Below are 24,151 nucleotides of genomic sequence, written 5' to 3' on the forward strand. Positions count from 1 at the left end.
GCATGGAGGGCATGCAAATAGGTGGCCATAGCCTTGGTTGGATTATGGGAGAGTGTTGTGGGCAGCTCAGTGTATTCCTCAACCCCTGACACCCGCCCCCCCAATTTTAGCCAAATCAGGTCACAGATTAGCCTTTTAAAAACAGCTGAGGGGGCCATCACAAAAGAAGCCCGATCTTCTCTGCCCCCTCGCCCTGGTAATGTGAGAGTTCCACGACCCGTGCAAGGATGAAACTGGATCTGAATTAGAGCTCAGCAATAGGCAGGTGCTGGATCATATGAAGTAGGAATATGATGGGAATGATTCTTTGTGCTTTTGCTGAGTAATCAGTCGGACCTCACACACCAGATGAAAGCATTGTGGTGTGGGACTGGCACTCAGGTGACCTGGGTTCTAGTCCCCACTCAGCCATGGGGCCAACTGGGTGGCTTTGGGCCGATCGCAGACTCTCAGCCCAACCTACCTCACAGGGTTGTTGCTGTTGTGGGGATAAGACTGAGAACAGTCTGACGGAATGATTTAAGCCACTGTAAGCAAAAAAGACACAATGTAAGTCTAATAAAGAAAACAATGAAATTTCTGCATAGTAAGACTTCCCACCGGAGAGCGTGACTTCTCAGGTCTGGCCTACTGTAAAAATTAACAACTGGGAGATGTGTTTAACAGGTTGATAGAAAAATGTGCTGGTATGCTGAGGGACTAGTAAGTGGATTAATGGAATATGATAGTGGAATGGAAGATGGATTTTGCTTGCAGCAGAGTGAGACATGGTAACATGATGTGATAGAATGAACTGGATTCTTTGTGCACTGGATGTTAGGGGATCACATTTTAATGCTTCCCTGTGATTTAAAAAAAGGTGGGGAATGGGAAGAAAGAAGCCCATTCCCCTCTCTGCTCATGTAAAACTAGCTGGGCTAAAAGCTCCCATTCCTGATAAGTTAATTGCTGGGATTTCACTGGAGTGTTGGCTATGGTATCCTTTATCTACTCAGCCTTTCTATTATTCCACTGTTTGGTTCTGTGATGCTCCTTTGAGGTAGAAGGGAATTTTTAGATCATGGAATCTACATGAAACAGCTAAACAATAATTAAATAATTTTGAAAGCTCTGCTGTGTCTCATACTCCTGTGTCATATTTTTTCCTATTGTCCCATTGAAATTTTTGCTGTTAATATATTCACAGAATTTGAGAAATTAAACTTGTTGAAAAAAAAATCATTTAACACTAATTGTGCCCTTGCTGTCATCGACAGTTTGCATTTTCTGCCTGCTTGCTTTTCTCCAATCTCAAATAGTTCCTGCTGAAAACCAGAATAAGCATGTACTTTACTGTTAATATGTGGTGATGCTTTCCTCTGGAAGGAAGTACAACCTGCTAACCTGCCATATTTGCCACATTGTTGCTTTTGGAATAATTTGGAGCACCCTGGTCTTGCAGGACTTCGCATATTTGATTTGAGGATGAATGAGAAACAGAAGATCAATGAAAAGGAAAGGAGGGGAGGGTTTAGTGTCTATAAAACTGGATGCCGGAAGGTCCAGTGACCGCAGAACTGGGGTGGAATGTAGTTTCTTTACTATGATCTTTCACTTTTACTGTTTTGCAGCTCTAGATCATGTGAATATGTAGGAAAGGAAACACCTCATAACTTTATCATCCTCAAGAGAATGGCAAGAACTGGTTGCCTAGCAGAGGTTGCTCTTTAAACTGTATTGCAGCTGAAACCTTAAGGACAGTGTTCCTGGTTCTTTTAGGGAACAGGATATCATTGGTGGTGGCCCCAGCATGGCAGTTTGGTTGTTTGTATATGCAGTTCATATCCTGCAAACAGGAAATTGAACAAGTTTGCTGGAGAAAGACTGTGAGGAAAATAAACCTGTTCTTGTCAAACCTACAGGTGCGCAGACAAAAGTGTCCATTAGAAGCAGGAACCAGAAGAAGGAGGTTGAAGCACAACTATGAGTAGTCCCGGCACCAAGGCAACCTGTTTGTCACAGCCAGTGGTGAAGAGTGTGATGGTGTATCGAAACGGGGATCCATTCTTCCCAGGGCGCCGTGTAGTCATCAATGAGAAGAAGGTGGCTAGTTTTGATGTCTTCCTAAAAGAAGTGACAGGTGGGGTGAACGCTTCTTTTGGGGCAGTGCGGAATATCTACACACCTCGTGGTGGGCACCGCGTCCGGCAGCTAGATGATATTCAGAGTGGACAGTGCTATGTTGCTGGTGGCAGGGAGGCCTTCAAAAAACTCAAGTGAGTAGAAGCTTTTTAAAACATGGCAATTGGCCTAGAAAGTGAGCTGTGTAATCTTTTAAACTATGGTATTCAAGTGCCTTGGAATTTATCAAGTGGAAATGGATACACAATCCCTTTGGTCCAAGAAATTCAAGAGTAAGTTAACATTTATTAATAACTCAAGAAAGGAAGGTACTTCTCTGTCCAATACTCCATTTCCTCCATTTCTGTCATTTTTCCCCGAAAGAAAAGACAGAATTGGTTGAAACACTACTTTTGTTCTACCAACTCTTTCCCATTTGGTTGTCATTGGTGTGAACATCTGAGGCTATTTGTGGTATCTCATCTCTATGTTTCAAAGACTGCAATCCTATACACAGAAGGATGGCCAGATGCAAAATGCTCTTGGACATTTAACAGTTGAGCATTGCAGCAGGGGCAGCTTATTATGCAAATTATGGCTGCTGAAATTTAGTGAAGATACAGCAGCTCTAAGCACTTTTGCATCTGACCACCTAGTATACATCTACTTGTTGAGCTCAGTGCAATTTATTTCTGAGTAGACACAAATTGTTAAGGTCTATGCATTTAATCTCTTTTACAAGACAGACATAGAATGCAGAGAAATGCACTCTGATCACATCCTATGAATACCACTTAAATTTTACAGGGTCTGTAAGACTCCAAGACTTAATTTAAATGCCAAATATATGTAGTTACTAACAAAACATAAGGTTTAACATCCATTTCTCCAATAAGAAAAATCTGAAAACAATAGTTCCAGACTTCTTTGGTGAAAGTCAAGATAGTCACATAAATCTGATTGCACGTTTATAGAATAATACCTTATACAATGTCATAGAATGTTACTTAGGATACACTTACTCCTTCAGATTGTCTGTGACTGGCTTAAAATAAAAGTTGTGGATCTAAGATCCTACTATACTATGAAGTACAATTTTCCTAATACAAAATGTGTTAAGAAGTGCAGGGTTTGTTTGTTAGTTTGTTTAAATGTTTAGTTTTTGGAAGGTATTGTCTGTTCTTTGTGATTAGAAGGCAAATCTAAGCTTGTTTTGGAATTTTCCAATTCTCCAGATCATTTTTGCAAGTAGAATTTTCATTGCTCAGCATATTTTTCTCTTTGTCCATGTCCCCAGTTCTAAACCTGCTGCTTCTAGCCTTGCCCCATGTTTTGATGATTATTTAATCAAATAATTTAAAAAGGGGTACCAAAATCTCAAATTCTATATAAAATCCCACACTTACCAAATCATGCAAGCAGAATACCTCATGCAATCTTACAAAATAAATATGCTCCTGTCTAACATTATTGTAATTGCCTCATATAATAATTGTAATTTTGTTTACAGTTTTTATTACTTCTTGTTTGGTAAAATGGATATTGAAACTAGTGTATAAAGTATATGACTCAAAGGCTTAAAATAAACAAATTGATACATACATAAAAAATTCAGTTACAGACTGCTTGTATAAGCATTAGTTCAGATCCTAAACTATTGGGCAGCCCTTTCATAATGTAGTATTAACTTGGTTACATTATGACAGGAATTGGTTTTTAATATGTGTTTGATATATAGCTGATACAAGAGAGACTCTTCAGCTGAATGGAGTAGGTCCTGCAAGCAAGGCTTTCTTAACTCACTATAAATCATTACTATAAGGTTCATTTTTATGAGCAGAGAAAGATGTGCAAGGAAGGCAGAAGTTGCAGATGATTTCTTTAAAGGTATATCTCCATTGCGTTATCACAGGTCCTGGCAATTTGGCAAGTTTTGGAATGTTTCCGACATTCAGTGAAAGAATTTCCAGGAAGCCATGTGAGGGTGGTGTGTGAGGGATATTTCTCCACCCCTCGGAATGTCCAGTACAGGGTTCCTCAGGGGTCGGTCTTGTCCCCCATGGTATTCAACATCTACATGAAACTGCTGAGTAAGGCTAACTGGAGCTTTGGAGTGTGTTGTCATCCGTCTGCTGATGACATGCAGCTCTGTTCTCCTTGTAATTCAGCAGGTGAGGCTGAATCCTCGCTGTCTGGCTGTGACAATGGACTGGATGAGGGCCAACAAACTGAAGCTCAGTTCAGACAAGACTGAGATACTGTTCTGGGTGGTTCATCTGACTGAATGGAGGGAATTCAACCTTGTTTAGATAAGGTTGCGCTCTCCCTGAAGAGGCTGGTTTGTAGCTTCAGGGTGCCCTTGAGCCATCTTGGTCACTTGAGGCCCAGGTGGCTTCAGTGGCTCAGAGCGCCTTCCACTATCTTTGCCTGGTGGCCCAGATACACCCCTATTTGGACAGAAATAGCCAGCTATCAACGATCTATGTTCTCGCGATCTCTCAACTAGATTATTGCAATGCACTTCAATGGGGCTGCCCTTGAAGACAGTTCAGGGGCTGTAGCTTGTGCAAAATGTGGCAGCCAGGCTAATAACAGGGACCAAATAGATAGATCATATAGCAGCAGTTCTGGCCCACTTTCACCAGCTGCCTGTATGCTTCTAACCACAATTCAAGCTTTGAGTTTTAACCTATGAAGCCCTACGTGGCTTGGAAACCATGATATCTGATGAAATGCCTTTCCGAACTACCATCTACCTGGACACTGTGATCAACCTTTGGAACCTGCCTCCAACTGCCACCTCGAAGGGAGGCTTGGTTGGTGAAGACAGGGAGAGGGGCCTTTTCACCGGTGGCCCCCACAGCTGTGCAATGAGCTCCCCACTGAAGCCTGCTTGGTGTCCACCTCACTATCTTTTGGCACCTGGTCAAGACTTTCCTCTTCCACAGGTCATTTAATTAGTTGGGGCTTCGTTAATTTTTTAATCCAAGTTCTGTCAGGCTTTATTTTGCTTATGTTTTCAGAATTTTATATTTAAATGTGGGTTTAAATATGGGGTTAGAAATATGGTTTAAATTTTCTTGTATGCTAATGTTTACTCCTGATGTTTTATATTGTGGGGCATTTTCAGATGACGTTTTAATGGATTATTGTAAACTACCTAGAGAGCTTTGGGTGTTGGGTGGTACATAAATAAATAAATAAACGTGCCAAGTTGCATATAGTTTCCATTCATCATTAGATCATGGCATTAGATCCTACTTGCAATGCAGTTACTTATACTGATGCCAAGCCTATTCACATGTAGGAATTTAGCTAGTCTCTTTAGTTTTTATTTAGTCTATTTAGTGCAACGTTCCGTGCACCTCGGTGTTTAGTCATGTAGCCACATGACCACGGAAACTGTCTGCAGACAAATGCTGGCTCCCTCGGCTAGGAAACGGAGATGAGCACCGCTCCCTAGAGTCAGGCATGACAGGACTTCACGTAAAGGGGAAACCTTTACCTTTACCTTTATTTAGTTTTTACCATTAAATTCTCTTATGCTTGATTTCCTTAAGATATGGAATGGATGGATGGATATGCTCCATTATTTTGCTCTTTTCCTCCTCTGTAAAGCAGAGATAAGCAGACTTCAAGCTTGTGAGATCCACTTTGTTTTTCACTAGAGCCCCAAGATCTACCACCTGAAGCCAAGTACAAAAAACATATAATCAAAGAACAGTGTGCTATGAATATATTCTGAACTTGGGCATTTATTTTCATTTTCAGGACTCAGGGAAACTGAGATCACAGCCCTTTCACACAGAAATCCACTTCTGGTTAGCTTGCACCTCATTCCACCAGCCTGAGTTGAAAAAAGTCTAACATTATTGTTATTTTAAACAATTAGGAGTTGCTGTCTCCAAACAAAACACTTCTTGCTGCACAGCATGTCACCAGAGATGTCCGAGGAGATCTCCCAACTGCCTTCTGTCCACCCTTGTACTAAAACAATATGCATCTTGAAATAATAGTTCAGTTATTTCAGTGTGATATTTGTTAGAGTCATTTGTCTCTCCAGTTTCTTGATTTCTTGAGCTTAACATTTCCTGTACTTGCTTTACACTGTTATCAGTGTTATCAGAAAAGCATTCTATTAATCTCAATCATCTTTCTTTCAAGCATGAAGAAAAGGGTTTTCTGTCTGCCTGATGATGCATACTTAACACACAAGATGTAATCAAATTTTGCATTGTACTGAAGAAAATAGACCATTTTGTTCTCAAATGCTATATAGTTTACATTCATATTTCAGTTTATGTTCTGGTGGATACTTTTGTATTGTCCCAGTTTGTGATATATCTGACTGGTCTCTGAATCCACATTAAAGGCAGTTTAGGCAGTTTAGGCTGATGTCTTAGACCTACTGATACTTTTATTTATACATGTATCTATAGGCCACCTATTCAGTGAATCCTACACAGAATGGGCATGTACAAGACTGTACCGTGATCAATATTCCTTTTCACAGATATGTATCGCATATGGACCATCCCCTATGGGTTATCCAACTTCTTTCTATTTCTTGAATATGAGAAAGACCTATGCTATATTTAACTATACTATACTATGCTATATTTATTTATTTAATAGATGTTTTGGCTTTCCTATTAGCCACAGGGCTCCCTTGCTCTCTATATACCAAGAGCAAGCTTGTTCTTCAAGTTTTGAGCTTTATGTAGCCAAAAATGCTTCCACCTTTGCACAAGGGGAAAGGAACAGAAGGCTTGGGGTGAATGTCAGGGTCAACAGAAGTACAACAGCAACAGAATTAGGAAAAATATTAAGGCAGGAAATTTCCAAATAGAGGAGAATTGACTGTGCTCAATGGACAAAGACAGCTCACCAAATCCTGGGGATGAAAGACAGGAGAATGGAAAGTATCCTGGAAAAGGATGTTAGAAGGCTCTATTTGTAATAACAAATACCCTGTTGTTGATTTTCAGCTACCTGGACATTGGAGAGCCAAAGAAAAGGCCTACAGAAATTAATAATGAGGTAATGTACAAATTATACATCGAAAGCAATACTTTCAACTTATGATATACTTCAATCAAGGGAGATATGAACAGATCAAACAGTTATTGATTTTGGCTGCAAGCCAATACTCAATTACCTATGAGTAAATTCCATTGGACTCTAGGAGGATTACTTTGGAGTAGTTATGTATGGGACTGCACTGTAGGAGTTACTTCAGTGGCTCAACACAGAGGTCTGGTCAGAATACAATATGTACCAATAACTCAAACACATTTGGCCTGGACCCAGAGCTTTTCTGCCCTTTTCCCAGGTTCCACTTGGGTTCTGTTCAAAGGGCAATAATTTATTAGGAACTTGGGAAGCTGCATTATACAAGGCATACCATGGATTCAGGAAACGGTCTTATTTATGCTGGCCGGCAGTGCCCTCCAGGGTTTCAGAGGACCTTTTCTGACCCTGCTTGGAGTTGATAGGGAATCTGGGACACTCTGCATGAAAAGTGAGTACTCTGCCACTCGGCTATAGCATCTCATTATTAACAGCCAAGGAGCACCAGTGTTTGGGTAGGTTCCTATCACTCTACACATCTATAAGGAACAGAAATTGTGAATCTGGCTTATTCCAGAGTAATTAAATTCAAATCAAAGATGATCATCTTGAGACGAGTGCTATACTGGACTTCATAACTTGCTAATGGAACACCGAGGCTTGCCTTTGCAGAGTAATATTTTGTACACATACACTTTGGTATTTACTCTCTTGAATAGCTCAGAATGACTTATGTTCTGTCTCTGATTATGTCTCTCCCAACCTTCTTAGCATCTACAGTGTGACAGGACTGGCTGGGCCCACAACAAACTCACTCATGCATGTATGACTATGCTAAATTATGGCACAGAAAATCCATCATTTGGAATTAGTTCATTTTTCATAGTTTTGCTTGAGCTACCTCCTCCCTCCAGTATTCAATAACATGAGCACATGTAAATGATATGTGGGCTAAAATCAGGATAGATTACTTTTAGCTTTCTGTTGTCTACAACTAAAAATTAGAATGACACAGTCCACTAATGTAGTTCAGATATTCAAAGCAAGAGTGCATATTCAGGATGTCTTAACAATTAAGGCACAACTAATTTATGTTAACTGATCCTGAGCATGACCTTTTCCCATAAAAATGTAAGAAGTGGCTTTTTGGTCCAGCCAAGGGTCCAGATAGATGGGGCCCAAGTTTACCTGTCCATTTCGGACTAAAAACTGTAGGACAGATCATGGGCATGGGCTGCATTCTGGCACTGTAGAAACTGAGACTTGTTTGTTCCCTCCTCACCCTCTGATGCTTTTTTTGTGCATGGTAGTCTCTGTCTAGAATCGATCATCCAGCTTTTCATCAGGAGGCATTAGGGGCCTCCTATTGTTGTCTGCAGCAAGCTAACATTTGCCGTTTTGCTCAGACTTGACCAACAGTTGATTGGGCAAACTGCAAGCCTGCCTGCAAGAAACGATCCCAAACCATGGTTTGGTTCTGTTTTGAGATTCTGAGTTTGCAGGCAAGTCATAATTCTAAACTCCTTTCCTCATATACAGGCTAGGGGAGGAGGGAGAACACGAGGCTCATGCCTCCTCACCATTGCCGGAGTCTTTGTTTCTTTGGCTCAGTTCAGACAGGAAGCCACTCCATGGCAACCTGAATCTGGCAATTAGAACTAGAAGACCTGGCCTGACGAGGGCATGCAAACTGTTTTGCATGATTGACAAGCCATTGCTAGGGCCATTGTTCTGATCCCAGTGGCTTTTGCAAATTAGAAAGTGGGGTTCTGAGCTGGTGGAAGATGAAAACAGACAAACCATAAATCATGGATCCTGTATGTTTGGAAGCTCAAGCTGTGATTTGGATTCTTATATGTTATTAATGGAAGCCCTTGTTTAGTGGGAAATATGAATTGAAACTTTATAGACAGATTATGCCAGCCTGAGAAGTGTTCTAAAGCTAAGATCCAGTCACTTCCAAGTTTTTGTTTTTTTCTTTGTTGCTGTCGATTTCTTGTCCTTTTCAGGGAATCCAAAACCAGTATGTTCTGCTTAAAACATGGACTACATGGTGTTAGTGGAATCTTTGAATGAACTTCAGTGCCAAAGAGACCACAGAGTTTGATGGAAAGGGAAGAAATATGTTCAGAATAAGTGAAATCATAGTTTATAACCTGAATTATTCATTTGCACATGCATAATATAGCATGTTCTTAATTTGAGCCAGACCTTATTCCTTTGATACTCTCCAGCAACTGGTGCTCAGAAGCTTATTGCTTCTGAAACATCCCAATTAGAAGCTATTGATATTATTCTCCATGAATTGGTCTAATATAAATTGCTCTGTGGCTGTAGCTTTCATATATTCATTAGGTCTGTGTGACGAGGTAATTTCTTTTGTCTATCTGGAATCAGTTTCATTAGATGACTTTCTTCTCACCAACCATAATAATATATCATGGTTTTTTTCCTGACTTAGGAAGACCCCAAACACACAGCCTTACTGTGAAGGGAAATTGCCATCCACAACTTTAATCATTTTGGTTACACTTTTCTGTGTAATTTCCATCTAGCGGGACCTTGCTTTTTCTGAAATATTGTGATTAGAAGTGACTACATTGGTATTTCCCCTTTTTTCTTTTGGCAAAGGCTAAAAAGTTGCATCGCATCGGACCTCCTAGACCAGTGATTCCCACTTTACCAATTAGCACCCCCCTGGGGAGGGGTGGAAAGATCCAGGTGGTGGAAATTGGTAAATTTACACTACAGCCGTAGACCTAAAAGGGAGAGGCATGGAGGGGCTATGGTTGCCACCCAACAAGAAAGGAGGAAGCAACTAGGAAAGGTTTGGGGACCACTGTCTTAGCCTTATAGCCAATTTCCTTAAAATATACCTCAAAGGGGGCAAAAGCAAAGATCCGCTCTTACACTTGCTATGCAAACTTGGATTTGGGCTTCAGGCTCAAGGCAGTGCTGAAAAAGGGCAAAGATTCTTGGGACATCAACCAGCCACTTTGGCAAAAGCAGTGACAGGCACAGCCCCTTGGAGAGGTGGGGCGGTGGTGTAAGATGGGGCTACCTTCAAGTTCTTTTATTGCACGCTGATGTTTACAACAGTTTCATAAATGTATACCAGCAAGGAGCTACAAAGCTGATGCAGAGAGAGAGAGAGAAAGAGAGAGAGATTGGGGGTTTTGTAGAGGGAAGAAGGAGGTCTAGTTCTACACCTCTTGCCTGATTGTCCTGACTGACTGATAGTCCTGTGTTGCACTGAAAAGATCGCAGGAGGAGATAGAACTTAGATCAAATCATTCTTCTTTGAATCAAGACTTTTCCAAGCAGCAGCTCCAGTCATAGGAACACAGGAAGAATCCACTGAATCAGGCCAAAGGTCTATTCAGTCCAGCTCACTGATTTCCACAGTGGCAACCAATTGCCCTTGGGAGGCCGCAAGAAGGGCGCAAGGGCAGTAACTATCTCTTGTTGTTGTATCCTAGTAACTGATATTCAGAGCTATGTTGCCTACAGGTAGCAAACATGCACTAATAGCTCTTTCTTCCATTAATTTCTCTAATTCCTTTTTAAGGACAACTTGATTAATAAAAGAATAAAAACATTCTATTATCTAACAGAGAAGACTTTGCATCCGCAGGCTTTTGCCACATCCTGTGGAAGCAAAGTCTTCTCTGTTAGATAATAGAATGCACAAAATAGCTGTTTCACCCTTTACAAAGCATTCCATTGTAAATCACACTGGAATATTCTTCCAATAATGTTCTGCTCTTCCGTATTAAAAAATTCTCCTTTAAGAGGCTAATGTAAGATTCCAGAACAGGAATTACCTTTCCTTACACTGAAGTAAACTTCTTACTGAGGATTTCACTTTCTAGGATAAGTAAACTTTTTAAAAGCAGGGGGCAGTTAGAAAAAAAAAAGCTTCTTTTTGAAGCTTTTGTATTTTATTAAAAAAATGTCATTTATTATGTGTTATGGGGCTAGAAAGTTGCAGTATACATATGAAGTGTAACAAAGAAGAACTTTATTTCTTACATTAAAACATCAATCCAGTTCTTTAGGAGCTGGGTTTTTAATTAAAGTTTTGGAATAGCATCTCACTAAGTTGTTTGGTACTTAGTGTCTTGGTAACCTAATTAGCACAACAAGTCGAACAAACACTGTTATTCTTCTGAAATGAATTCCTTGAGGATTCAGTATGGTATTGACCAGAAAGCCTGAGAAAACAAAGCCAGCATTTCTAATTTACACATGTACTGCTAATTGCCATGTAGTGTATTCCACAAAGATAACAGCCCAGTCAAGCTTGAGTACCCGAGAATGCATTTCCCATACAAGGTTATTCTAAGGCAAATGTATGAAGTCTATGCACAAATGTAAGTAGCCTTTCCCCAAGAGTCCACTGACCTGTACAGACACACTTGTCCAGGTAGGCTGATCCCACACCCTCTGCTAGTGCAGTCCTCTCTGCAGGTATTCATGTGAGGGGAATGGGCAGTACTGGGACACAGAAAAATAGGGACAATATAGAGAAAAAGCTTGGCTGGTTCCAGGAGCTAAAGTCTGCAGATGGGGACAAGATATTGCTTTTAGGTACTAATTAATTCTATATGGGCAGTGATTTCATAAATCTGGATAAACTTTCCCTTTGTTCTAGATGTTTTGTTTCTTATAAAGGCACTTTCTTTGGTTTAGCTACTGAACACGGAATGTTCTTTTCATTTGCTTGATAGCCTTTGAACCTGATAACCTGACTTCTTGGTCCCCTTGATAAACAGACTTCTTGATTCCCTTGAGCCCAGTCAGCCCCAAGATTTTCTCTACAGAGAAAACAAATTGTTATTTCTTCATGCAACAAAAACATTTTAAACTCCGAAAAAAAAGGTGCTGGGTTGAAAGTTACTTTCAAATAAAATAATGTCTATCTGAGTCCTCCTCGTATTTATGAAATAAAAAGCCAAACTTATATTATCCACTAGCAGCAAACCAAACATGCCACCTGTAGCAAACCAAAAATGCTGTCTCCTTCTGTGTGCCCTCATCCTTTTATCACATGGTGAAATATTGAACAAACATCCCCTCTCCCAATGTAATAATGTTGCTGGAATTTTTATAAGAATCTTCTTAAAACAAAGAAATAGATCTATATCTTCATTATGATTTAGCTGCAGCTCTTGTTCAGTCACTAAAAACTGTTATTTTTAATCTTACATTATAAACTGGTAGGATTCCTTTCATATATTTTGAATAGGAGAACAGCTTCCTGCAGAGTCAAAGTCAGTGCTAAAGGGCTAGATGCATTAAACAGCAAACCCCATAAGTTTGTCAGCAGTAAACGCAAATGAATCTACCCACGTACCATTAAACATTCGGTTTTCTTCAGAAACTTTTCTTTTCTTTGGATTTATCCATGGTTGGAGGGGGGGAAAGCTCAGTAAATCAGCGGGGTCACAGATATAGGTGTGGTCAGTAACTGATTAGCAGATAAACAGTCAAGTGATGTGAATTGTGACAGGTCCCAAGCACAGCTTTCAACATTCAGATGAAGGAGATTACATTGGGACAAAGAGAATCTTTTCAGCAGTTTCATGTAACATGAGAGCCTGTAGGAAGCTTGTTTAGCAGAGGAATGTAGCGATTTACTTAACTAGCTGATTTACTTAACTAGCTCTCCTGAGTGGAGAGCTTCGAGCAGATCTTGTTTTGAGCGACGGAGCCGCAGCAGAGGGGTTCATGAGCCATGTGCGGCTCCGGAGCTGTGGGTTGCTGACCCTTGGCTTAGTATGTGAAGTGAAAGTATAACCTTGAATATTCAAGAGAAACTATCATCATCATCATCATGAGAGCCAGTGTGGTGTAGTGGTTAAGAGCATGGGACTGGGACTCAGAGGATCTGGGTTCGAGTCCCCGCTCGGCCATGGAGCCAACTGGGTGACTTTGGGCCAGTCACAGTCTCTCAGCCCAACCTACCTCACAGGGTTGTTGTTGTGGGGATAAAATGGAGGAGGAGAGATAATGTAAGCTGCCTTGAGCCCTTTGTAGGAAAAAGGCAGGATATAAATCGAAAAATAAATAAATAAAAAATCATCATTGCATTTATATCCCACCATTTTTCCTCTTGTGAGGAATCCAAGACAGCTTGCATAGCTTCATTTAATCCTCACAAGAAGAACCCTGTGGGTAGGTTAGGCTGAGAGTGAGTGACTGGCCCAAAGTCACCCAGTGGCCATCATGGCCAAGTGGCAACTAGAACACGATGCTCTTGGGTCCCCAGTCAAACACTCGAGCCACCACACTGGCTCCTTATTTTCCTAAATATACCCTTTTCACTTTTCTGAAAGGATACCAGTTCACTGCAAAATGGGTAGCCCTGATGAAAGCTTTTTTTTCATTTGATTCCAATATTGTCACAGCCATTCAAGGGCTTGACCATACCATTTAAAGTCCTAACCTACTAACAAAGGAAGAAGAAAAGTAAATAACTCCATGGGTAAATGTGAGGGTGATTCTCATCATTGTGCTACAACTACTGAATTTCCTCCTGCTCGTCACCACTCTTGATGGTAATTATACTTGAGGCAGGAGATACATTGACTTACTTACATGTGTAGGTTTCACAAAGTGGTGCCTTATTTTCATACCCGGAAGGCAAGCCAGGGCTTTCGGTGTGCCTTGACTGTTGTGATCACGCAATGTCGTATCGGCCTGCCACTGTCCAGGCCAAAGCACTAGGACGGGGCTTGGAAAAGCATGTTGCTGGTATTATCTACTTGAGAACTGGCGCATAACGCATTTCCAAGGGGCACTTTTTGTGTGTGCATGGCCCCACTTACTGGCTTGTGTTAATACCTGTGGTGTTTGATTTGCAAGTTACTTATGGACGGCATTTGCTGCACAGAGCAAAATTGTTGCAGAATGTGGTACTTTGCATGCTGTAGATTTTGAGGCATGGCCTTAATGGAAGACAGTGTCTGGGTTCACACCAGGTTTTGGGGTGCTTTTGAAATCACCCCCACCATGTGTCTCAGCAAGTTTGGATGACATGGGAAGCTGAGCACTGATAATTAGGCAAACGGTGCAGTGAGTGAGTGCCATGCAGGGCGAGGGGAAAAGAAACCACGGGGGATGCTTCCCCCCCCCTGATTGCAGGAACCCAGCCACTGTCATAAGGTCTCTTTGCATGATAGTGCGCAGGCAGTAATGGGTTAAGGCACATGTGGCCCAACTGAGCATGTTTGCTTTTGGGCATTGGGTCACCCCATTCAGTAGTATTGAAACAACTTAGTTAAAAAAACGCTCTCCCTAGGGAGAGTCGCCTGGCGCCTTCTTTATACTCTTTTCGGCACCAGGCGAAGACTTACCTCTTTAAAAGAAATTTTAATATTTATTAGTCGTTATCTAACCCTCCACTTGCATTGTTTTTAATGTAATTTTATCTGGTGTTATATTCATTTATGCCATAGTTTTATTGTTTTATAAAGTGTTTTAATTTTCTGTTGTTAACCTCCTAGAGATATCATGGCAAAATAGGGAGCCTATACATGATTAAATAAATAAATATTTCCCTCCACAACCTGTTGAGAATAAACAGATGGCATTTAGTTCAACATAACTTTTACTTTATTTGTTACTATGTTGTCCGTTTATGACTTGGCTGCTAAACCTGTTGTTTTGCTTTCTGCCAACAGTCAGCACTGGAAGATGTAAGTACTTGTGCTGAATATTTTGTGCTGTGTGTATATTATCTGTATTCGATTCGAATAAGGCCTATTATAGTATAGAACGCATGTTTGATGCCATGTCTTTATGTCGAATGGCCATGCCCACGTCTGAGGACCGTATGTAGACACTGAAGGCACATGAACGCAGATACTGCATGCAGAAACTAAATGTACATTTAGCCTAGTTCCATCTCCCTTCCAGTAAGAGAGACTTTTGTGTACAGCCCCAGGTGCTACAGTGGTTGTAGCACCACTGGCAAAATGCCGATTGCTTGTTCTTGGGAATGGGGAGAAGGGGAAACTGAATCAGCCCTGTGCTTTCCCTCCTTACTCCCTGGAGAAATGATCACTGGTATGGCTGCAGATGAGAATATTACCTGCCTCTGTAACAACCTATGCAAGATTCCTAGGTCTTCTCACACTCTGATCTTTGAAGAGAAGCCTGGTATTCAAGGGTGGTGTCTGTTGGACTGGGTGGAACTTGTTGATTTTTAAAATGTATTTCAAGTTGACTGTGTTACCTCTATTGGATGGTTACTATCCTCTTCCCTATTTGTTGTCAAAATATAATTAGTATTCCTATAATGAATTGATACACTCTTATCAGCCAGTCTTATATGGAGACAGGGACAGAGAGAGAGAGAAAAATGACTGGATTGGGATGATTTAAACTGCATCCTGGAGGAGAAGGCTATAGAAAATTGGCTTTCCCTGGCTCCTCAACCTGAAAAGTTCTGGCTACTTAAATAAGAGATTAAGGGCTATGATGATGTGAGATCCATAGCCTAAATACAGTTGTTTTCCCAAGATGCTGCTTTACTTACTATATTACTTGGTGACTCTTGAGGGGATCATATTTCAGATACTGTGATATTGCAGCATTTTGTTAACAAAATAAGTAGATGAACTACTTGAAACTGGATCTTAGGGCAGTTCATTAACCTACCATACAGGTAGAATTATAGGAATCAATACCACTGAGACAGGCCATTTCCCCTACAGATTGGATCACTTTTTCATGATATATCTTTTGGCTGAATACTTATCATGCCAATTCTGCTTCTCAAGATCTTAGCCTTCTTCAGGAGTTTTCCCTTGAAATGAAAGGAATTGTGCAACAAATGCAACTGTGTTGTGGTCTGTATAATAATTTTATGCCAACAGTGCACTTTGTATAAAGTACGTTGAAGCAAATACTTGGTTATTCTGCAAAGGTATACTTTTTATTAGGCTGAACCAATAGCTCTTTCTAGACTAGCAATGAATGCTGCGGGGAAGGAGATCAGGGAAGGCTGATTCTGACCTGCTGTTGACACTTCATTGGTTTCACCTTCTGAATAGAGAGCCTGTATGCATACACCTTACAAGCACTGATAAGAAAATCAGAAGGATGTGCAGATGGCTTGGGGTTTCCCTTTGCATCTTCACTGGCTATATATAAATGGATAATTTTACAGTGTAAAAAGATAACATTCACTGTGTTTGTATAGGTCTGAGCGGCTTTGTGAGACCAGTCCAGAAAGCCAGTGTGAGATGAGACACAAAAATGAGAGAGCTTTGCTCCTCCTATGGGATCATGGTGGTACAAGTGTTCCCTCTTACTTAAGTGTAGATGCTGGAATGTATGCAGAAGTAAAATTTCTGTATACAGATGTAACTATTCTGAGTCATTCCCAGAACTTCAGACTTGCAGGCTCATTAGACTCCTTTGCTTGGAAATTCCTGGGAGAGTGTGGTTTCATATATATATACATATACATACATACATACATATATATATATATAGAGAGAGAGAGAGAGAGATTGATGACAGCAGGAACAAATGGTTCTCGTATATATATTGAGAATAGAGATATAGGACCTTCCTGCTATGAGATCTGTAGAGTGGGAGATTTACATGGGAAACTTCTTTTTGCCTCCTGTTTTTCTTTTCCTAGGATGCTCTGACTTTCAGTGTAAGAGTCACTGTTCTAAGGTATTAGTGAAATACCATTATTGGACCAATTTAAGATTACAGAAACATTGTTTCTCCACTGGCAATCCTGCTTGATGAGAATATCCGTAGAGCAGAAAAGCTTGTTTAATTGTTGTGATAGTTTTGTTGATTGAGTAAAGATGCTACGCTAACATTGATTTTGGAATTTTCTTATGGTTAACATGGTAACCTTTTTCCTGCTGTGAAAGGACACCTTTTCAAATATGAGAGAACTCTACCCCCATTTTTTTTAAAGTGCTTATGCAGTCCTTGGGAAACAGTGTCTTAAACCCTGCTCAGTAGTCTCTGTAGTCTTTTCAGTCTTTCAAATTTAATTTTTGCTACCACAAGAGCTCAAGGTCACTTTAAAAATCAAAACTATATATAGCTGGGGCTCTAAGGAGATGGAATTATTTGGTATTGGTATTATAATACCAAACCATACTCTAGAATCTTGAAATATACTCCTCCTCCTCACCACCACCACCAGATTACATTTCTATACAGACTGTAGCTGAAGCTGTTTGGACATTTGCAACATTTAAGTCATCCATCCAGATTTCAACCAGGCCTGACCCTGCTTAGCTTCCAAGAATAGCAGGATCAAGCTATCCTGCTATCCAGGCTATACATAGCACTGTGTATGTCTATTAAATTGGGATAGTAATGCCCCTTAATTAAGGTGAGTTACAAAAAAGAAAAAAAAGATGTTTTGCTTTTATTATCAGCTTCAATTTTCTGCTGCCTATAAAAATGAGCTGTAGAGCTCTGTAGATCTGTAGAGCAAGAAACTTGAAATTTGATACCCATAATCTACTGATGAGTCCTAAAATTGTAAACCAAATAAAACTGATATAGATAAAAGTGCTGAAAATTGACACATTTATAGTTTTTATTGAAACAACAGCTTATAATATATTTATTTCAATTTCCAGCAGAAATTATTATTTATTTTATTATTTACTGGGCTTCTATACCACTGGATATATTTAAAATATTTCTAAGTAGTGATATACTTTATTCAGGCATGTCAAGGAAGCGTGGCTTTCATTGTTTGATGAAATTCTGGGCAAGACTTTAAAAGTTATCAAAGATTTTTTTGCCCCACGAAAGCCTATGTTAGCAACTGCTGGTAAAGTTACACCAGGCATGCTTAGATTCACTCTGAAGCTATGGTGATGCCAGTACACTAATGTTTTTAGAGGAATTTCACTGTCACTGTTAGCATTCTGACAGTGGATGAGGATTAACAGGGAACTGTCAAGAGAGATAAGAGTGAAGTGATTTTCAAAGCTGAAGGATCGTCCTTGCCGGTTGAAGGATCACTCATAAATTGAGGAAGGCAAAAGCTGTGCTGGAATTCTGGGCAAACTTACTCAGAAGAAAGCTATTCTGAACATAAAGAGTCATATCTATTAATTTGTACAAATCCACTCAATCACTTGTTTGTGTTTTGCTTTATATGTTTGTTTTTTCAGAACACTGATATAATTTTAAAAAACAGGGAAATTCAGCGATAAAGGATCTGCTTGGTTTAAGGCTAGAGTTAAGACTGTCTCTTGCTAGCAATAGATCCACGTAACCAGGAAGCTAGAAGCAAAGTCTGATGTTTAAACAGTTACTCCCTGTGATCAGTAATGGTGTTGTGCAATGTCTCAAATTGTGCTTGCGTTTGAGCAACAAACAGACTTGGTTCAACTCACAGGAAGATTGCTTTGGTGATCCTGTAAGGGTCAGATGCTTCATAAATCAGCACTGCTCTAGAACAATATGTGACATCTTTGGTGGCCCAAAGCATTCCAAAAAAATCCAGACAAAAGTGCAGGTTCATGAATAGTGACCTATAAGTGAGCATAATTAATAACATTGTAGTGACAATGTCACAATTTGTGACATTTGAGCATTACTGATCAGAAGGCAATTCTGTTAGTACATTAACTCTCGTTTTTTCTGGTTTTGTGAAGCTGGAACAAAAATGAGGTAGCCCTAACACTGGCCTTAAACCTGCAGTTTTGTTTTTTAAATTAAGTATATACATGCATGGATGTAGCTTGGAGTTGATCATACTCCATTACACATTTTCAGTGAATTACTTTTAGGACTGCGATGAGCCTTAAATCTTAGCATTATTTCATGTGGCAGGTTTGCTGTCAAGACCTTGTTTAGTTGTGTTTGTAGGGCAGGGGAATCTGTAGGAAGAGGTGTCATACATTGTAATACCTTACAAATTAGCATCGCTTTGCAATTATTCTCAAATGCCTCAGTCACACCATACGGTCCCAAATGATCAGCTTATTTTAGACTTGCTTGTATTGTTTTGCAGAGTTCAAAACAGATTGAAGTACTAATGACTCTTTATTAGAGATTCATCTAAAAGACTGATCTCTGCCATATTTATATTGGGTGCCACACAGTTCTTTAAATGGTATATGATCCACCAGCCCATGGTTTTCTGGATGCCTTAATCCCATAAGGGGGTGGAGCGGTGGGTGAGCAACTTGTGACCCTCCATTTGTTTTGGCTTGCAACTATTCTTCCCTTTGGCTAGACTTACTGTGAGTTTTGGTCACAACATCCAGACAGGCACAAGTTTCCAAACCTGGGTCTAGAACATGGTCTGTGCTTTGTTGCCTGGTATGCTTTTGTGATAGGTTAAAAAGTTTATGAACTTATAGAAACAAATTAATTGTGTAGTCTGAGGACTCTCCTCAGTGGTTTGTTCTTTATGGTTAGCAGTACAGCCGGCAGCCATCCTTTGAAGGTACATGTGCATAAAGAAGCATATAGAAAAAGATGTAATTTCAGTCTGGCAATATGCATGATTCTTATTAATGGTCTAGTCTGGTTACTGAAAATTTTATTGAGACAAATGTGGTTCAAGTCTTTCTTAGCAGCAGATATTGATTACCTGCATGAGAGGAAGTACAAGGACATGGAGGTTTTGAAAGGCTCAGAAGTGCATTTGCAGCACAACCGAACCTTGTAAAACACATGTGTGGAAGTGCTGACACTGTGGGCTTTCCCATTTTTCTTCCTGGAAGTCCACAGCAAAGGTGGATATCAGTCAGGTCTGCAGGCACTGTGTAGACCAGCTGCGCTTTCCAGTTCCACGGAGCATGGGAAAAGGGGATGTTACTGGCCTGATTACAGCTTGTATGTATAGAACACTCATTGCTGCATCATAATATTTTTGACTGGCAATAGTGTACGTGTTCAGCTAGATGATCAAGGAAGTTTCAACTGCCCCACTGGTGATCAAAGAGTTATGGAACTAAGTACTCCCTTATTGAATGGAACTGTAATTACAAAGGCAGATATTTAGACGTTTCCACCCAGTCTGCCTCCAAGCAGATCAGGACAAGAGGCTTCTAGGTACAGCCTTTACTGTGTTAAAACTGGCCAGCTAGGCTAGTTTTGTAATGCAAAAAGGAGCATTGCAGAAGTCATTAACAAATGGCACATGTGAAGTTAGAATATGAGCTATTGGGGCAATACAGCTTAATGCTAAGAAGTTGGTCCTAAAGTGGATCCCTCTCTCTTCTTCCCAAACAAAAAAAGTTAGTTCTACTCTCATGGTGTTTCTTGCTTCTTGTGGGATCAGACAGAGGGAACTTTGGACACTGTTGTATTGTTCTGCTCTTTTGATCTGAAAACAGACTATGGGACTGATCCCTTTATAGCTAGATCCTCTAATGCCCCTGTTCAGTGGTGTTACTCTTTGAACTAGATGTGTTCTGCTTCCTACCAGCCTTCTGATGTATATTTTCAAGGATTTTTGGTGTTGTGCCTTAATGTCAGAGCCAAGCCACAGACAGCCATCAAGTGGGAGTCAGGTGTAATAGACCAGAAATGGGAAGCCAAGAGTCAGAGTGGGGTATGTGTAGATTAAGCCACTAATGACCACCATTGCCCAGGCAAAGTCTCAACCCAAACATGAAGATTTTATAAGGAAAATTGATTACTAGCCCTGTTCTAAGGGCTATAATGTCATTGTTCCTGCATTCTCTGTCGTTGTCTGTAGATTAAGAAGGATCCTCTATACTCTGCTGTCTGTGATTGAAATTTGTCTTCAGTTAATCATAATTAATCATAGTTTCTTGTTACATCAAAAGTGGGAACATGTATGGAACAAAACCAAATCTGGAATCATAGTTTGATGATGATTTCAAATCCTGGTTTGTTCTAAATTTGATAACAACATCTTGCTACTTTGAACATAACAGCCATCTATTAAATTAATTCAGGAAATCTTGCATCATCCTTCAGTGGAGGGAAGGAGCATGAAAACACAAGGCTTTTACACTTGCTAGTTATTAAGGATGTTATTAAAATAAATATGGCCTTTTAGGGTTTGCTGGTATTTGACTGAAGTATAAATTAGATATATAGTGTTTTCCAAACCACTGGACATGAGCTGTGAGAAACAGCTAAGAAGTTAGAAAGTGCCAACACTGGGAGGCCAACACGCCTGCAACTTGGCAACATCCACTAGCAAATTAGTTAGGGCACTAATTAGCTTCTGAAGTTCAGGTCAGTCATAGAAGGTCACAGTCACACTGATGAGAAAAAGCAATTGGCTTGATGAGAATCCAAAACCAAATTCAGTGAAAACACGTATAGGACAAGTCCAAGTGAAGAGTGGTATGCAATACTCTAAGGTGATGGAGGTGCAAATTCTCTTAAGGCACAGGTAGAAAAAATAGCCCTGAGAAAGGAAAAAACCCACCAGACATTCTCTTAAAGACAAGTTAATGTGGAATAGATCCATGAATTTTTGTTGGCCTTTAGGTGAAACCAGTTGCCCGCAGTAGAATCAACGTGTCTGCACGATTTCGAAAGCCGCTTCAGGAGCCTTGCACCATTTTGTAAGTAGCATTTTCCAACAGGCAGTTTGACTAGCATGGTTTTGCAGAACCCGCAGCTGCTCATAACTTTCTGTCATCTTTTTAGCCTGTTTGCTAACGGCGACCTAGTCAGCCCAGCAGTGCGTCTTTTCATCCCAAGAAAGACACTAAATCAGTGGGATCATGTTCTTGAAATGGTTACTGAAAAGGTTACACTCAGAAGTGGAGCTGTACACAGGTAAGATAAAGTTGCACAGTGCAGGTAGCACCATGCTAGTTTGCAGTTTATTCCAAAGAAAGTGGGACCAAGAGGCTTTAGTGGCAAAAGCATCCCCATGTTGCACATGATCTACTTGACCTCCACCCCTTTTAGTATATGGTGGGATCTGTCAGCAAGGACATGAACTTTCCCTGTGTGCTTACTTGATGCTCAGCAGTGGCACCTGAAAGTGGTATTCTTTGCATACCACTTTGCTAGCTGATAAAATTTGGCATATAGTTCTCCACATAGGCAGACCTCAAAGTCCTTAAATGTTCTGGAGTTTTTTTGATGCAGCATTACAACTGGTGCTGTGTGTACTATATATGATTTGGTGGATAGAGTATTGTAAAATGAGCAGGCAGGGAAATCCTACATTAAGAAAGTTTCTGGTCTTTAGGCAGAGATCCTAACAGACTAGAGACCCATAATAGATCCATGGTGAAGGTTTGGAAGAGTAAAGAAGAGGTTGCACTCAGAAGGTGGCTATCACAGTCTGAACCCTCGCACAAGTCAAACATTTCTTTGCTATAACTGCCTATCTTCCATTTTGAAAAGAACTTTTAATTCAGTATGGACTCTGTCTTGTGAAGGTATTGATGGAATATTCCAAATTTGGGGATGTGCAATCTCTCTTGATCCCATTAGTGTTCCTATAGTACTGTGCATGATGAGTATCTATCACTGATCTGATATCCATTGTCCTCCTCATCATGCATTCAGGGGATGGGGAAGCACCTCACAAATTGCTAGATAAAGTACACACATGGCTTAAGGCTTCTCGGTAGAAAAAAATCAGAGAACACTGTAAGCAGAGGAGCCCATTCTTGAATGTCTAGATGGTCTTCTCCCTTCAGCTAAAAGAGTTTCTGCTCAAACTGTTTTGAATTAAGTCACACACATCCTCCAGCAATTTACTTGTGAATTCCTTTTGCTACAAGGACATCCTTTGCTCCCACCACCTGGAATGTGAAGTCAAATGGGCCTTAGGAAGTCTGAGCAACAACAAAGCTAGTGGAGGTGACAGTAGTCCAGCTGAGCTATTCAAAATCTTAAAAGTTGATGCAGTAAAAGTGCTACACTCAATATGCCAGCAAATTTGGAAAACTCAACAGTGGCCGCAGGATTGGAAAAGTTCAGTTTACATTCCCATCCCAAAGAAGGGCAATGCCAAAGAATGTTCAAACGACTGCACCATTGCACTCATTTCACATGCTAACAAAGTTACGCTCAAAATCGTACAAGCTAGGCTCCAGCAGTATGTGGACCGAGAACTATCAGAGGTAGAGGCAGGATTTCTAAGAGGGAGAGGAACTAGAGATCAAATTGCCAACATACGCTGGATCATGGAGAAAGCTAGGGAGTTCCAGAAAAACATCTGCTTCATTGACTATGCTAAAGCCTTTGATTGTGTGGATCACAACAAATTGTGGCAAGTTCTTAAAGAGACGGGAGTACCTGACCATCTTATATGTCTCTTGAGAAACCTATATGCGCATCAAGAACCAACAGTGAGAACTGGGTACGGAACCACTGATTGGTTCAAAATTGAGAAAGGAGTTCGGCAAGGCTGTATACTGTCGCCCTGCCTATTTAACTTATATGCAGAGCACATCATGAGAAAGGCAGGGCTAGATGAATCTCCAGTTGGAATTAAGATTGCTGGAAGAAATGTCAACAACCTCAGATATGCAGATGATACCACTGTCATGGCAGAAAGTGAAGAGGAACTAAAGAGCCTCTTGATGCGGGTGAAGGAGGAGAGTGCAAAAGTTGGCCTGAAACTCAACATTAAGAAAACTAAGATCATGGCATCCGGTCCTCTCACTTCCTGGCAAATAGATGGGGAAGAAATGGAGGTAGTGACAGATTTTATTTTCCTGGGCTCCAAGATCACCTCAGATGGGGACTGCAGCAAAGAAATTAAAAGACTCTTACTCCTGGAGAGGAAAGCTATGGCAAATCTAGACAACATACTAAAAAGCAGAGATATCACCCTGCCAACAAAAGTGCATAAAGTCAAGGCTATGGTTTTCCAGTTGCAATGTATGGCTGTGAAAGCTGGACCATAAGGAAGGCTGAGCGCCAAAGGATTGAGGCCTTTGAATTGTGGTGCTGGAGGAGACTCCTGTGAGTCCCTTGGACAGCAAGGCGATCAAACCAGTCAGTCCTAGAGGAGATCAAC

The 24,151-nt window shown here is 40.5% G+C and overlaps 1 protein-coding gene across 1 annotated transcript in view; it reads left to right on the plus strand.

Moving 5' to 3' along the window:
- DCDC2 (doublecortin domain containing 2) overlaps positions 1-24,151 on the plus strand; it is a 56,360-nt gene that overhangs the window by 585 nt on the left and 31,624 nt on the right. Inside the window, exons 2-6 of the mRNA XM_044426568.1 lie at positions 1,902-2,255; positions 7,089-7,140; positions 14,856-14,870; positions 21,652-21,728; positions 21,814-21,945. Of these exons, the coding sequence (XP_044282503.1) occupies positions 1,963-2,255; positions 7,089-7,140; positions 14,856-14,870; positions 21,652-21,728; positions 21,814-21,945 (569 nt within the window). The 5' untranslated portion in view covers positions 1,902-1,962. The remainder of the gene's footprint in view (positions 1-1,901; positions 2,256-7,088; positions 7,141-14,855; positions 14,871-21,651; positions 21,729-21,813; positions 21,946-24,151) is intronic.

The sequence above is a fragment of the Varanus komodoensis genome, unplaced genomic scaffold (assembly GCF_004798865.1).
Source record: "Varanus komodoensis strain SLA01 unplaced genomic scaffold, ASM479886v1 scaffold17, whole genome shotgun sequence".
Lineage (NCBI taxonomy): Eukaryota > Metazoa > Chordata > Lepidosauria > Squamata > Varanidae > Varanus > Varanus komodoensis.